At 38.1% G+C, this 17254-nt stretch overlaps 1 protein-coding gene across 2 annotated transcripts; it reads right to left on the reverse strand.

The window, feature by feature from the left end:
• Positions 1–69: 69 nt before the first annotated feature.
• LOC116012680 (conserved oligomeric Golgi complex subunit 1) lies at positions 70–9944 on the reverse strand. 2 transcript variants are annotated; one of them, XR_004097169.1, is made up of 7 exons: positions 7632–9944; positions 5684–5863; positions 4049–4329; positions 3663–3842; positions 3272–3449; positions 557–784; positions 70–411 (listed from the first exon to the last, which is right to left on the reverse strand). XR_004097169.1 is itself a non-coding variant. In XM_031252316.1 (6 exons), the coding sequence occupies exons 1-6, from the start codon at positions 9822–9824 to the stop codon at positions 647–649; spliced, it is 3150 nt and encodes a 1049-aa protein (XP_031108176.1). In that variant the 5' UTR covers positions 9825–9944; the 3' UTR covers positions 154–646. The 2 variants fall into 2 exon arrangements, 1 of the variants encoding a protein (XP_031108176.1); XM_031252316.1 differs by having other exon boundaries at positions 154–784.
• Positions 9945–17254: the final 7310 nt, after the last annotated feature.

Consider the following 17254-nt stretch of genomic DNA (forward strand, 5'->3'; position numbering starts at 1 on the left):
TTTTTATGATAACGTGCATCGGTAAAACACTAGTATAAGTATAAATTTAAAGATTTTTTGAGTTTGCTATTTTCATTAAATTTTGAGAATTTATTTAACATTTACCCCAAAACCTTTTCATATTGTATGATTTGTATCTACCACTCAACTCCGTAAAGCAAAATCAATTTGACAAAGTTCAACTGCATAATGTCCATCATTTCCAGTAACCTATCAACTCTTTACAGATAACTAAACGATCAATAATCCACAATAATCACCCTTCAACGTTTTCCACACTTGTTTTTCCTTTAATGCTCCCCATAACGATCAACGCTACATACATCCCTTTGAGCTAACAAACCTAATGGTTCGAGCTACATCACTGCTCCTAAGGGAGAAGAAGCAATCCTTGAGCTGAATCCGAGAACTCTGGGAAGAGATAAGGTCGATGAGGTAATGCTTTAACAAATATCCTTTATGGAGATCTTAACAATCAGTAATAGGAAAAAGAAACTTTAAGCAAAATTAATTGTTGAATAACCCAAACAACTTATTTATCATAAGCAGAACTTACTATGTATTCAACCAAAAAATTAAAGCTTTTTCCAGTAGTTCTTATCAAACCATATCTTTATAGTGAAGTTTCAGCCAGGTCAAACATGCTCTAAGAATCTGATCTGGCCACCGTAAATGATGAAAGGAGCCCTGCAGCTTGTGCAGGTAACATGTCCCCAAACCTGCCTTGTCCTTCTGTCAAAATTGATCCCAATCTTAACGTGCTCTCTCCAAACCTGCTACCAACCTGATGGATCAAGGGCCAAAAATCAGATTCATTTATTAAACGTAAAAGCTAGTCATTAGAAAAATACTATAAAACTGAATCTCAACTGGATGCGTTTCCTTGAAATCTCAGCTTTTCAGAAAATAAAAAACTACATGGAGAAAATAAACTTGCTACTGCTATTATACAGATGAAATAAATTAAAAATAAAAAAGTTCACCAGCCATTTATTTATATACTATATAATATATTTTTTAGCAAAACAAATTAACCATCTAAGTTTAGCAATCCTTTTTATTGTAAAGTTTTTCTGTCACAAAATAAATTGTAGAATTGCTAGTGATGATTATGATGTAAACACTCATGGTGAAATGGCAACCCTGAGATACTCAAATCATTTTTTCTATTTTTCTCCCTTTCTAGTTTCCCTTGGTAGAGTAATCTGTGTAGGAACTCCCACACCATCCTCACATGCTGAAGAGGCTTCTATGCAGATCCATGTATATTTTAATAGCAGAATGACTAGAAGAGAAACCAAAAGGGAAACTATGCAAAGAGTGCAATGACGCATGCATCTTGTGTAGGATCAGGAGTTGGAAAATGAATGCAACCTAAATCTGTATTCAATGTGGTGGTTTCCTGAGTTTGAATCAATGGCATTCAATAGGTGAGAACACTTGGCCATTTCACCAAGCCAAACATGAATAAAGGCACAAAAGTGAATTAGGAAACTCAAGGAAAAGCATCTCTACCGATATGGAAAATGCTATAGTGAATCAGAACTTTTAGGAGGAATATATTGGTAAAACAGATTGGCAAGTAATGGGTGCATGATCTAATATGTCACTAGTGTTAAAATTCCAACTTCAGTTAAATTGTATATTACTCCTGGTAAATTTGATTCAAGATAGTTGGACATATAGCAGTGGACAAGATGCTTACTGAATTAGATGCTCCATCTCAATTACAAACTTAAGTCGACAGAGGCCTTGACTCTGACTCCATGTGTTTGACTAATTAAAAAGAACTTTTAGCCCACATGTGAAAGGATGTGTGGAGGCGGTAAAAATAAATACTAAATGTTTTCCCTACTGATGAGCACAATCAACAAGTCACCTTTACTAGGCACTGAAGTTGAGATCAACAGGCTTTTCAAGATCACTCCAAAGATCTCCATAATATGATCATCTTCTTAATCAAGATCTTGCACTAAGTCAAGAATTTTTTACATCATTCTTATGCTTTTTTAGGTTCTCAAGATCTTGGAGTTGTTTTGGAATTTAGGATAGAAAAGTAAGAATTATGAAATCTAATATTTGAGTTGATGATGTTGCTAGTGGAATGGTGGATTAAAACATGGGCTTAATAGACAAAGGTGAAACAGTCTGTTAGCAACTTGGCCAATTGCCCAACTTTTCAACTGTGTTAGTATAATTGACCAAATCAAATTTTCATTGAACAAGATCAGCAAACTTTACAAAACATAAAGGCCAAATTCAGCCAAATAAACATTGCAGTCACCAAAATCAGGTGGTAGAAGGGGACTAGGGGAGAAAAGATGTCTGAATTCTTTTCGATGGTAAATGAATCTGATATCATCTATCATCCCTAGGGTACAACACTTCATGCTATGCACTAGGAGACATCACAACTTACACTCACTTAACCAAATATTACTATTTTATTTCTCAAAAGTCTAGTGAATCATTCTATCAAGTGTCAGCATTTTTTTTTTATGTATCTACTTTTTGTTTTGAACTTCTCATGTTCAAGGTTTGTAGCTTACTGCGACTTGGTCTACGAAATTTATTTTCAAAATTTGAATTGATTACTAATAAATTTAGACCTAATTCTGTACCATTTAACCAGAGCAAAACCTGACATGTAAAAATGGGGATAGGAGCAACTCTCAAGAGCTCAAATGAGAGGATGCTCTATTTAGAGCATGCAAAAGATTTCAGTGAAAATAAAATTAGGAAAGAATGAGTTATAACTATTATAGTATTTTAATATCTTCATTCTAACATTTTGCTCTAAATATAGAAAAGTATAGACAAGTTTAGTGTTAAGACAACACGAGCAGTAGGACCAAGAGACCAACTTTCAGATAATATATACTCCCTCCACTCCAAAATGGTAGTCCAAATTTCCTGTTTAGTACATCCCACACTTTCCTAATACAAACATCACAAATAATTTTATGTTCCTACTTTATACTTTTAATAAAAGTCAAATGGTCAAAAAGTTACCGACTTTTTGTGGGCAAAAGAGGAAAAATGCATACTTCTCCTCTAATATCCTTAAAATATTTGAATAGAAGAACTATTTTGGAACTGTTGGAATATTTGATCTATACAAGATTCAAACATATGACATGTGGAGAGGCACAGAAGGCTGTAACAGAGATCACGACCTTTGCAATTAGCATATAACCTAAACCGTACAAGATTCAGAGTAGACACGGGAAGGGGGCAAACAAAGCAAGCTACAAAAGCATAGAAAAGTTACCTGCATGAAAGACTTTAAGAGTGGTGCTGCCATCCCCAAACCTGAATTTTCATCCCCATCAACTTTCCGAGATAGCCCGTCGTTTGAGTAACTTTTCCAGGAACTTCTAGATGAAATGTGATCCATTGATGTTGATATAGAAGCCTTGTTTGTTCCCTTTGAAGACAGTGCTGGAGCACTGCAGAACCAATATAAAATTTATAATCAGTCTCAGGATTTGTGAATGGTAGCATATCTGCTTGGTAAACTGAAACTAGAGCAATATTAAGCAAACTGCGATATGTGAAAACAAGATTGACAATATAACTAGCAAATAGAAGAAAACACAACTCCGCAAGTGGAAGGGGAAAAAAGTAAATGTAAAATATATTATAAGGATAATAATGTCAACCTGATAGGAAGATATTTGAAGCGAGGAACTATGGAACATCGCATAACATTTGATTCAGAATTAGTTGGTAGTTTCTGTACAGTGTCAGTGTACAGGCGATTAAGTTGCACAAAGAACCCAAAGAGGACAGCATGCCTTAAATATGACTGTCTCTCATTTTCCCAAAGGTACGGCTCATATCTGAAATGAATCATAAAAAGGAGAGGTAAAAATGTTAGCTTAATCAGAGGATACATTACAGAAAATCAAATGAAATTATAACATTTTCCTCCCAAATACAAAGTATTCAGACGGTGAGCACATAAAAACTTGCATTCAACAGTTAAGTAAATAACATGGTATCTTATGGCATGGTAGTATCGAGTCTTGCTGGTATTAAAGCTTACGTGAGCCAGTCAATAGGATCCAATATTTGTGAAAAGCGATTAATCAACACATTTACATGCTCCCTAGTCACTGAACTGGTTTGTACTTGATCCTGTCTGCGCCTAGAAGACACCTTTGGCTTTGGAACTTTTGATGATTCCTTATTTGCAATAAAATCACCTCCAGAGAGAATATCAGCAACAAATCTCAAATCCAAAAGAACTTGCAAAGCTCCTTTCTCAGAGACTTGAGATCCATGGGCTTCTTCCGTTGAAAGGAAGTCTTCATAAATATCAATTACCTAACAAATATGCGATAATCATAATAAACACCAGAAATTATCAAAGACATAATAATACTGAAGAACACAGTTATATCAGGACTACTCATTAAGAAAACATATATAAATCAGAAGGCAGACTTCAAGAAATAGATATAAGATGTGTTACGTTAAAACAATTTGCAATGTAAAGTAAAATGTTGAAAATGACAAATTAGTGATCCAGATTGATTTTTTGGAGGATATGAACCTCATCTATACTATTGTTTTTCCTTTTTTATGGACTGTCCTTGGTGAAATTAACAAATAAACTTTTAACCTTTTAAGTAATAATTGAAATTTGAAAATAGAAAGTTTATTTATCCTATGAACAAAATGATGAGGCCACTAGCATTGTCAATATATATGCATAGATAAAATAATATATTCGTCTATGATCTGTGTTTATATTTGGTTGTACTATTTGCTAATGACCCCAAATGAGATGCCACAATCTTGCATTTCTTTTTCTTTTTAATGTATATGAAAGTTAATAATTTTTTTCCTAGTTCATATAAGACTAAGAAAATGTTCTAATAGGTAGCATAGCCTGTCGATTGAATCCACCCATCCCATTTTTACAATAGGAAATGTTCTAATAGGCGCCTAGCATTTTTACAACACTGAAATTGAATCCACCCATCCCATTTTGTATATCAAACCATTCTTCCTGAATGTCAAAAAGTGTTTGCCACTTTTACTTTTGACAACTTCTTTATTTGAATTTTTCAATTCCACCCTTAATCAACTCAATAAACACACTCTAATCTCATCATTCTCATGTAAACAAAATCTCAGAAGTTAAAAGGTCATACCAAGTTTAAGGAGAAAGTTTTGATAATTGATTGGTCAACCTCCCAATACTATACATCCATGCTGTTTTTGGATAGGTAGAAAGGGAGAGGAAAGAGAGCAAGAGGAAGTAGAAATTGGATAGAAGGTGTTTGACAAAAAGAGAAAATGAAAAGAAAGGAAGAAAGGAGGAGAAATCAAGGTCATGTATTCAGAGGGAGAGAGGAGGCTTTCAGGTATACCGTGTGTGGAGAAGGCTTATTTTATCCTTATTGTACTCCCATTTTAAGAAGGAAACATATTTGATAGTATCAAAGATCATTTTCTCCCCATAATCACTCCATTCTTAAACTGAAAAATAAATCATTCCACTCATATTCTACCCATCCAAACATAGCATCAAAATCCATGCACATCAAACATTTTTACAATATTAGGAATATAAGCATTGTTATTTGTGAGCACTAGAAGGCATGACTTATGTTATACATGTACCATTGCAGCAGCTTAACCACAACGGCAAGACAAAGACATTTCCACATACCTTATCTAATAATCTTGAAGCAAAATTTTGTAGAATTGGTTTATCAAGCACATGTCCACCAACTCGCTGAATTTCTTCACATGCGTGAAACAAAAATGAGGTTATATAAAGAGAAGGCATCGAAGGGAGTGATAGTTTAATTTCTGACTGATCTTGCTTGACCAAAGTGTCCTCCCATCCCTGCACAACTAGCAAGAGTGAAATTACATATATACAATAGCCAATGACTGATATTCAAACCATACAACCCAAGAGAAGGAAATGATATCAGTTTTTACAATTCCCTTTCTGAACTAGTTGTAGAAATTGGCATTTTTTAGCAGTATCCAGGTACATTTAGCCATTGGAATATGCATATTTGTGCATTAGGAAAGCAATGCAGTGCGAAAAATCTCCCAGAACTCTAAAAGCGTGGAAATCATGCATTAATTAAGGGAAGTTTGTTTAGTTTGAGGCTGAATTCCATCTTTATATATATATATATATATATATATATATATATATATATATATATATATCTTGGATCAGATGTGGCAGCCTCCTCAGGTGCAGACAGATCTGCACCAACGGCTGAAAATCAATGAAAATGGGAAAAAATACAGTGGCATTTTTGTACTCAAAGCATTGGTGGAATGCTTGACAGTGCATTGAACTCAAAGCACCATCAGCCATATCTAAATGCACCACTAATCATATCTATATGCACCAGCATATCATTGAAATTACCAAAATGCCACTGCATTTTTCCCCTTCTTATTGATTTCCAGCTGTTAATCTAAGTTCATCCAATGGTCCAAATCTGTCCGCACCTAAGGAGGCTGTCGCACCAGAACCAAGCCCTATATATATATATAGGCAAGATCAAATGAGAACATGGTTCTCCTATAAAAAGTGAGGACTGATCTCAACTGTCCATCAAGGTCCATTAATGGTTAAGGGTTTTCGTAAAAAAACATGGGGTCAATGTTATAATTATTGAAAACTTTTAAGAGCGAGGTTCATTTTATAATTATTGCAAAATTAAAAGCTTAGTAATAGTAAGATTCTAGCCTTTGATTTCTCAAGATAGAGGGTGTGGATGTGCCCACACTTTTCATAGGGGGAGGTGTTCTCACCTATATATATATAGAATTCAGTTCTCGTGCGGTGGGGTGTTTCCCGTGTGGTTGTGCGGTAGCTTTAGGAGTGTAATTTTCTTCTTAAGGTGCGTGATTTGTATACCTAAAGGTGCGTGAGTATTAAAGCTTAAAGTGCGTGAACCTAAAGCTTAAGGTGCGTGATTTTCCTTCTTAAGGTACGTTGTTTTCCTTCTTAAGGTGCGTTGTTTTCCATCTTAAGGTGCGTGATATGTATGCTTAAGGTGCATGATATGTATGCTTCGTGAGTTGTTGAAACTTAAGGTGCGTCATTTTAAAACCTTAGGTGCGTGGTTTGTGTTCTTAAGCTGTGTGGCTTGTGTACTTAAGGTGCGTGGTGTATTCTCAACTGAGGGTGCACCATTTAAAAACTTTAGGTGCGCGGTTTATGTTTTTAGCTTAAGGTGCATGGTTTGTGTACTTAAGGTGCGCCATTTTAATGCTTAAGGTGAGTATCGCACAACCGCACGGAAAGATATACCCGCACATGAACCCTTCCCTATATATATATATATATATATATGTGCATGTTCCGCGATCTAATCAAATTTATTTTAGGAAATTTAGCCATCAAAGCAGAAGCATTGCATTGGCAGCAACAGCATGCCATATTCCAATCTCATTAATATTTTATGCTATACAGCCTATACTACCCGGTGCCCCAAAGTATGGCATATAGAGGTATCAGTACTCTACTTATTACCAACCAATGAAAAGAATAAGTGTAAAGACTAAATCAGAATATTAATCTGCAGGTAAAAGATAAAGAGGGTTGAATTATGCTGACATGAGTCACAATGCAGGGCACTTACTCTTAAGGGAGCAGTCGTGGACAGGGCATCATCTTGTTTAAGACTGCGAGATAAGATAACTTCAAGTTCACCAGAAACCCATGATATCCACATATTATGAGCTTTGATACAAAGTTCATGGGTTGTTTTACGTAACTCTTGAAGTTGTAGGCTTGAACTATCCTCTGCTCCATACAAAGCTGTACTGGCCAATGAGCTGTGTCTTCTGGATGCAGGATCAGTGCTAGGGTAATCAAGAGTTGCCATTGAATGCCTAATTACAGTCAGTGGCTTGATTGATCCAGCAACCATAGACTCATTCACCCATGATCTTGGTGATCCAAGTACCAAAGGTATATGTTTAGAATGCTTCTGGAATGAAAACAAAAGGCGCCCAATAAACAAAGACCTCTCAACAAGTACAGCAGGTGGTGGCACCAATCCATCTCTAAAGTTTTTACTTTCTAGGTTAGTATTCAATACATCTAACTCATCCTTGAGCTCTATTAATATGGCTGACATGCTTTCATAGCATTTACTCTGTAAATATGGTGCAAGGTCCTTCAGCCTCAAGGATGCATTTGGGGATTCCAGGAAGCTTAATAGGTCTTTAAGTACAGCTTCACAACAGCTGTCAACTGCATCCCTGATGCGGCTGACTTCAGCTCCAAAATAAGCACCAAGACTGTAGTGAAAATCATCTTCATCGGTCTGCTGTGTTTTAGAAGCAGGGAGGGAACTAACTCTTTTGACATTTGGATCCATGAACCAAACCCCCCCACTATTTGGGGATCTATTCAAGTAAGCTTGGAAATCAAGCTGTTCTCCAGGAGTTCCCACAACAGACTGAACTGAATCTCTTACATTAACAACTCTACTCAAGTCATCAAATCCTTTGTGTACAATTGCCTTCATCCTCTGCACAAAAGCCTCTTCAAAAATTTCATCCCAAAGATCCGATTCACCACCCAACACAAGCTCATGTGTCCTTTTCCAAGGCATCTCAATTTCAGAACCAAAAACACTCTTAAGCCACTCCAGACTCCCTTCCAACACCTGTTTACTATCCATAGTATCCCGTATCAACTTCTCAGCCGCAGCAAGCTCTTGTCCACTGCTTATAACATCAATCAAGTACCTATTGTTGACCATGTTCATGATCTCCTTACCACAGTTTTTCAGCCAGTCAGAACACACTGTTGAAATATATTCCCTATCCAACAGTACCATCTTCAACTCCAACTCTGCCCTAGACAAGTTCCACAACCTCACTTCCTCATCAGGGTTTGGAATTCCTCCAAAGAACTGAGAAGCTGGAGGTGATCCTAGTATTGTTTTATAAAATAAAGGCATATCATTCAACACCTGCAAGAAAAGCTCCCCTACTTGTCCTATAGTAACCTGAATTATCTTTATAGCTTGGCAGTAAACAGAAATCACATCAGAACTAATAGCATTAACATTTGAGCAACAGCCAGCTAACTTTTGAGAAATACAAGATTTGCGCCTTTCGAGAAATAAGGTAAGAACCTGCTTGGGATCAAGGTCATCGATTGCAGCCACAGCAGCAAGAGCATCAGCATAGGCATGAATGCCGAGTTCAACGGCTTGATCCAATAACCTCTCACGACTGCGTTGCGAGATCTGAGCCTTGAATGTCTCCACCATCTGCCATTGGTGCTGCAGCAGAGGGAAATTCGAGAGCACATTCTTGCTCTCCGTGTTGCTGATCAAGCTGCGGTGGACGAGCTTCGCACGAATGTACCGAGCAGATGACTCGAGAAACATGGATTCATCGAGGCAGCCCCAGATATTCTCCGGCGTGTCCACCAGGTACTTGACTCGACACGCAATGCCGTAAATGCGAGCCTTTGTATGGTCAATTGACTTCGGAGAATCAGCAGCCGTGGCAGAGGAGAGGGAGTGAAGAATGCCGCGGTGGATGGCGGAGATGTTTGCGGAAATGGACTCGCACGAGGCCTTCATCAACACTATCGAGTCGGCGGAATCGATGAGATCGCGGTAGCGGTTGCCGACCAGCTGCCGGAGCTCTTCGCTCTTGTCCTGGATCTGCCTCCTCGTGGCGATCTCCACATTCCGGATTTCGGCAATAGGCTTCGTGCGAAAGAGCAATTCCGCGTCTTGCTGGTGGCTTCTCAATCCGCCTCCGGCACCACCGGACGGCGATGGCGGTGGCGCCGATCCTACACTCATAATTGCTACAGTAGTGTTCAATATAATTAAGCAGAGAAGTATCAGTCGCTACTTCCCTCTGATGCAGAATCTGCTCTTGAATTAACGAGGGAGAAGGATATGTCTATGGAGGATTTAGCTCTTTGCTTTTGTTCACTATGCTGTTCTTGAGAAGATTAATGAATAATTACATTAACGCCCTCAGATATTTTATGAATGCACATTTTGTTCCCATATAGTTTAATCTCACTGTTAAATTGGCCCCTGTAGTTTTAAAGCTGTCCGTTAAATGAATTAAACCCACATTTAGTCCCATAAACCCACATTTAGTCCTATAATTATAGTGGTGTCTCCACTCTCCATATTGAATGCACAAGTCTTAATTTGAGCAAATATAGCTCACAAAGTGTGTGTGTGTATATATATATATGATCTCATTTGTGCATATAATACTGTTTGTTTTAGATCTACTTTTGTGTTTAAGTGCATTAAATTGTTATCTTCAATGCTTATTCCCTTGATTTCTTATGCAAACATGGTTTAATGCTTGATTTGAATACTTTTATGTTATTTATTAGTACTTTGAAACCATGGGAGAGCAAATGCCGAAGCAAGGGAACCTTTAAAGCATGCTTGGGGTCAACAAAGATAGATCATAGTTGATTTTGAAGGCTCAACGCGTCGAAAGATTCTAGATCGAATGCAAGGTTTTGGCCACTGGAAGAGAGATCCCAGAACCCAAGGCTAGGCAAACCAATACTTCTTGGAGGTCCAAGGTAGTGCAAGATGATGGCTCGAAGAGAGTGGTAGCATAAGAGGATATCACACCCACCAATGGCCCGGATAGCAAATTAAAGAAGGAGAGGAGAGGGAGAAACCGACCATTCCCATCTCTTCAATTCAAATTATGTCTGACCTTGAACATATTATTGCATCTCCTAGATGCTAGTTTTAGTTTTTGCTAAATCTCTACAAGCAGAAGAGTGAATTGTAGGTGATGTGTCTATCTTTGAAGGAAATTAGACACGCTACAAATGATCATCTAAATAAGAAAAATATCAGCACTTTAAGACCAAAAGACTTTCCAAATTTTGCATATATATGTTTACTATATATACTAATAGCCACAACCTATATATATATTAAACTTTAAATAATTGAGGATACATATATTTTTGGGAAAAAGGGTCAAATAGACCTTTAAACTTTTGCTAAAGAGTCAATTAACCCCCTCAACTTTTTAAAGGTGCAATTACACCCATGAACAATTCATTTTGAAGCAATAAAGCCCAACAACCAGTAATTGACCTATTATCACAAGTCATTAAAGATCCGGCCACTCTTACCGGTCAATAACGCCGGAGAGCGGCCGAATCTTTAATGACATGTGATAATAGGTCAATTACCGGTTGTTGGGCTTTATTGCTTCAAAATGAATTGTTCATGGGTGTAATTTCACCTTTAAAAAGTTGAGGGGTTAATTGACTTTTTAGCGAAAGTTTGAGGGTCTATTTGACCATTTTCCCTATATTTTTTTGGTGCGTGAATCATAGAGGATATGACTTAGCGGGGAGAATGCCTAAAACTTTAAGGGGGTGTTTGGTTGGGTGTAATTTGGGGGGAGTTGTAATTCATTGAATTGTAATTCAATGAATTTGACAACTACGGTGTTTGGTTGGAGGGAATTGCAATTCCCTCCAAATGGTGAATTACAATTCATGGGGTACCCCCATGAATTGTAATTCGGTGGAGAGGAGGGGCATTTATATTGGTGTAAAGACCATTTTGCCCCTCTTCCCAATCCTTTGTCTTTTTTTTAAAAAAAAATTTTCAATATTATTATTATTATTAAAAGAATTATTATTATTATTATTATTAGAATTATTATTATTATTATTATTATTATTATTATTATTATTATTACTACTACTACTACAACATAAGGGCATTTTAGTCATTTTGCCGCTTCTTACCTTTCAATTCCCTGTACTCATATTCCTGCGTACCGGCCAAACACTGTAATTTCAATTCCTACATTATTCATTGAATTACAATTCCACCGAATTACAATTCTTTTCCCCTCTAATTCCCTCCCCAAACCAAACGGCCTGTAAGATGTTGGCAGCTTGGTTAAATTTTAAAGAATAACAAGAACAAGTGTAGATGCAATATTCTTAAAGCTTAGGACACTAGAAACTCTCATAAAATTGCAGACAAGAACACGCACCACTACTATTGCGCTACTGGTTGCTAGGCCTGTATGTTTTGAGATTCACCAGTGAGGTTCTCCCGTTGACGCTGCGATGCATGTTGGTGTTCTAATAGTTGGCGTTAGACTTGGGGGGAGAAGGCGACAATGGTGGTTGGCCGTTGGTGATGGTAGCTACTCTAGTCGCGATAATGGTTCTATCATTAGGCACTCTTGTTTTCTTCCTTTGGTTTAGCGACGCTGCTGGTTTTTAAGAGAGAGAGAGGGAAAAAAAAAAAGTTATGCATGTCGGCTTGCCAGGGGTGGAGTTGTTCTAAATGTGAAGACAAAAGAGAAGTAAAATTTATCTTTTTACCCTTTTTTTTAAAGGTTAAATTGCATTAATAGACATCAATAACACTTACAACAAGGTTCCATGGAATGAAAAGACATTCCATACAATCTGACATAGAATCAAATATTCTAGCTAAGCTAATAAAATTTGAATTCGCAGATTGTGTTACATAAAATGAGTTTTGATTTTTCAAGGTCTTGCGTACCACCTGAGACTTAATCATCATACTGAAGTCCATTGACACTTTGTCATCTTCTTCGGCCAGGATGAGTTTCACATAAGCCAAGACCAATATTATCCTGATGCACTCCAGAAAAACGAACCTCGTCACAAGAACGAGAGGGAGAAACTCGTATAAAACGAGAGGAAAATATACTGCAAAAAAGCAGAGGAAAAAAAAATAGAGAAAAACAATACTTATTAGGAGACAAACACGTAAAAAGAGGAAAGATAAGATGGGTGAAGACAAAGTTTAGGAGCTCGATGCACACTGGTTTCGAGACCACCAAACTCAAGGTCAAAACCTATCACCTAGGTAATATATATATATATATATATATATATATATATATATTATTTTATTAAAAACAGAAAACAGGGAAAAGGCACGGGAGAAGCGTATGTGCGGTGGCGGACGGCGGCAAGTCTGAGATCTGCGAAGGAGAGGGATTGAGCAGCTGCGATGGGGGAAGAAGATGCGATGGTAGAAGGGCGGAGAAGCTTGTTTCGGTGTGGAAGACGGATGAGCCACTGCGGTGGTGGAAAACGGAGCAGCTATTGGGAGAAGCGCGGAGGTGCTGTGGCGGAAAGACGGCGGTGAATGGAGGAGGGGAATACTGCTGCAATCGAAAGAGGCGGTAAGTGGTGGCAAGTCCGAGCTCTGCGAAGGAGAAGGTAAGGACTGCTGCAATGATGATGACGGATGTGCGGTGATGGTGGAGAGGAGAGTCGATGGGTGCCGGAGAACAAGTATGAGAAGTGCAGGCGCCGCCTCCACTTAACTAGCGGAGGCGGCGACCGCCGGGAAAAAAACAGAGAAGCCGGATGTGAAGAATGGTTAGAGAGAAGGTGGAGAAAAGGTTGGTGTTAATGGGAACGCTTTGGTCACATCTTTTTACCCTTAAATTTAAGGGTTTATGGATGACATGTTAACGGATGACTAAATTAAGTAATAATTTTATAGTTGATGAGTTAATTAGGTAAGAATTATAGTCGAGAACTAAATTGAGAATTTTAGTTAGTCAAGGGACCATTTTGATGCAGTATCACCAATTTTACAATATATATACAATCTTCACATGCATCTAACAAACCAAAAGATATTTTTACAATTAAATAAGTACAACTTTGATAACATTAAGCAATTAAACAATTTTTTTTATATTATATAAACTAATAGATAAAAAAATTCGAAACCATAAACGTGATGAAAACAATAGTTCTGGGAATAATTTTATTATTAATCGATCATATCCATGATAATTTGAAGCATAGGAAAATATGTATTTATAGGGATACAAAACATCCATGTTAGGAAAGGAATGGTAAATGATAATATTCTAATAATACATGGAGAGAGAGAAAGAATTATAGTGTTGATGAATGTAGTTTTCGCGGTGGATGGAAAGGAATATGTGTTAAAACGGAAAGATTTCCGAGTATCGTTCTCAAAGGACGGCAAGGAGGGAATTTGAGCGGTAAGGGGATTTAGCACAAGAGTGTTTAGTGTTTGAAAGCTAACCCAAACATAATAAGAAAATGCACATGAAACATCATGAAAATAAGGAACAAACAATGGAAACAATCAATTGGAAAGGAGGATTTGGATCTTGCAACTCATATAGGTATCCTTGATTTCCTAAGATATTAGGCTAGCAACACTTAGATAATGAAAATGAGATAAGGTCACCAACACCACCGCCACTCTCGTGGTCAATGGACTCACTCCTTAGACCGTAATGGCATCCTTGTGATCACTAGGCTAGGAGAGGTATTTTGTCAAACACGTTATGTGCCTCTTATCTTCCACTTCTCCCTTTTCTCAAAGGTGAGAGGGAAATGTGCTAGGCTAGGCTAAGGAGTAACCTTACTCTCGTAGATGGGACTCCTTCTCCAAACACCTCTCATATAGGTTGATCACCCCTACACAAGAGTCAAAGTGGATCACCACTCACACAATCAAACTCATAATCAAGCAATTGCAAAACTTAATTGATCAATTCAAAGCTCAAGAATATCCATACAACATTGCTCAATCCAAATCCACCAAGATCTATCTAATCATACTTGGAATTGAAATAGCAAAAGCAAAAGTAATGACAAGAAATTAAAAGGAAGACTTAGCTAGGAATTGAACTTTGAATTTGAACTTGAACTTGAAATTGAACTTTAATCTTGAACTTGAATGTAGATCACAATCTTGCACCAATGGAATTCTTCTCTAATTATAATCTAAACCTAAGAATTGCAATGTGGAGTGAATTGGGAGAGATCTCTCTAGGCTAATCCTAGAGAGAGAAATATTCTAAAGTGGTCTAGAACTGAAGTGTGATCGATCCCCTGCAAAATGGCTCAATTCCCCTTTTAAATCTCGCCCAACTGCTGAAATTTCCGCGATGGACGCACGGCTAGACGCGCGTCCACTGCGCGTCCAGCGTGCCTTTTGCTGCACAGACTCCAAACTTTAGAGGGCTGAAAGTTGGACGCGGGCGTCCACCCCGCGTCCGCTGCGCGTCCACAGCAGACCTTTGTTCTGCTGTCAAACTTCTGCAAGCGATATTTCGGACGCAGGAGCGGACGCATGGGTGGATGCATGGGTGGACGCGCGTCCATTGCGCGTCCACTGCGCATCCACTGCAGTCCTGACCTAATTTTGCTCCAACTTTGGTTCGTTCTTCACTTATCTGAAATGTTGTCATTTCCTGCCCTTTTTGCACATCTTTTACCTACAAAACAATTAGCCAAGCATGGAACGGGGTCCAATGACAATAACAAGCATTCTAACGCAATTTAAGGCTCAAATCAAACACAAAAGCAACGAATTGTGCACTAGACGATCCGATAATGACCTTATAAAGATGGCATCTTTTGCACTTATCAAACTTTCCACACTTTAAACCTTGTTTGTCCTCAAACAAGCTATCCTTAAACAAGCAAAACATAAGTGCAAAGGATGCCACAAACTTTGATATGCAAGAAAGCTAAGACACAAGAACGATGCACATATTTGAAATCAATACACTCTTTATGCTATCATGAAAATGTGCCTTTCAACGAACCCTCGATTCTCAATAACGAATATCCCTAGAAACAAAAGCCCTTTGGCTAAAACAATTCATTTCAATTAACTCTTTTTTTCCATACGATTTCAAGCATGCAATCCAAAAAGTAGGTTCACCAACCATTTAGAACGGGCCACTAGCCGAGCCAACTAGTGGGAACGATGTGCACAAGCTAACCCTATTCGACCACCCTTATAACCTCAAGCCCCCTAGATTCTAGTGTGATAAACAAAAAAGCGTCAAGGTTATCTACTACCCCTCAAGACCAACCATCGGGCTACCCGATCTCACATGGAGCTCCATGCTTTTTCGAGAACTGTGCAATAGGTGCCCGGTCCCAACGGGATAGATCTCTCATTTTCTCATTCCCCAAGATAACCTCATCGAGCTACCCGACTTCACATGGATCTCCATGCTTTTTCGAAGACGGTGCAATGGGTGCCCGAATCTTGGCGGAATGGCTCTCTTAAATTTTCTCATCTCCCAAGACCTCGTGTTGGGGCAACCGACTTCACGTAGAGCTCTACGTTTTTTCGAAGACAGTGCGATGGTTGCCCCTAACTTGCCCTAGTGAGACAGTTCATCTTTTTCATATCCTAAGGTGGCCTCATTGGGCTCTTTTGGGGTTTTGGCCTCATTGGGCTCTTTTAAACAAAATAAAGCAAAGCATCACCTTCACAACCCCACACGCCACCTTCGGGAGAGCAAAAACAAAGAAAATTAGGTTCATTTCCGGGCTTAGTAAACATTATATTACTAGGGTTGATAAGTGCACACTCCCACTTCGTTACCTCCTTGACTATGGTCCGGGTTAAATGAGGGGTGAACATCACACAAGCATACAAAAATCAACAACTTTAAAAGTGAACAAGAGTTTTCTTTCAAGGGATATTCCAAATTGAGAGTCAAATGCTCCTTCAAAACACGCATTTTCCAAGATAGATTAAACAATGCATTCATTTCAAACATATCCAACATTCTACGCTAAGCATCACTTTGTAAATCAAAGTTTTTAAGCACAAAGGTGCTTCCCTTTCCACACTTTATAACGAACATCATCCTCAATGTTCACATTATGCACAAGGTGGGAAAGTCAAAGGTCTCAACACAACTATGCCCCTTTCCACACTTTAAAAGTGTGCTATGGGCTACAAGGATCACACAAAACACTTTTATGAACGATTCAAACAAATGCAATGTAATGCCATGCCATCTCTCGGTTTCCACACTTTAAAACGCAAGCATATAGGTAAAATAACAAAAGACAAGAGAGATAAAGAGACTCCCTTGTTGCTTCTCTTCAAGCACATTGCCTATAATCATCCTCTTAGCTTTGAGCCATTTATCAATTTTCCTACACCATCAACAAACACATTGCAATACTACAAACCATATTAGAGAATTTAACTTCCATTAATGCAAAACTTATTGAAAGCAAAAGTAAACAACAAAAACAAAATGCATAAAAATGTAAGATAACCTCGGGTTGCCTCCCGAGAAGCGCTCCGTTTAACGTCCGTAGCCCGACGCCACTTTCGAGCCCTCATTCCAACATACTTGGACGGGGACAAGTCCTTTTGCCCCATCCACTCTTTCTTCAAGATATGCCCTCAAGTGCCGGGCATTG

This window comes from Ipomoea triloba, chromosome 3 (genome assembly GCF_003576645.1).
Source record: "Ipomoea triloba cultivar NCNSP0323 chromosome 3, ASM357664v1".
NCBI lineage: Eukaryota > Viridiplantae > Streptophyta > Magnoliopsida > Solanales > Convolvulaceae > Ipomoea > Ipomoea triloba.

Excerpts from the sequence above, each read along its gene's own strand:
- LOC116012680 (XM_031252316.1), bottom strand. The coding sequence starts at position 9,824 with ATGAGTGTAGGATCGGCGCCACCGCCATCGCCGTCCGGTGGTGCCGGA. Across the intron at positions 5,864-7,631 it reads CCACGACTGCTCCCTTAAGA|GGATGGGAGGACACTTTGGT; the intron begins GTAAGTGCCCTG and ends CTAGTTGTGCAG. Across the intron at positions 785-3,271 it reads TCTTAAAGTCTTTCATGCAG|GTTGGTAGCAGGTTTGGAGA; the intron begins GTAACTTTTCTA and ends TTGATCCATCAG.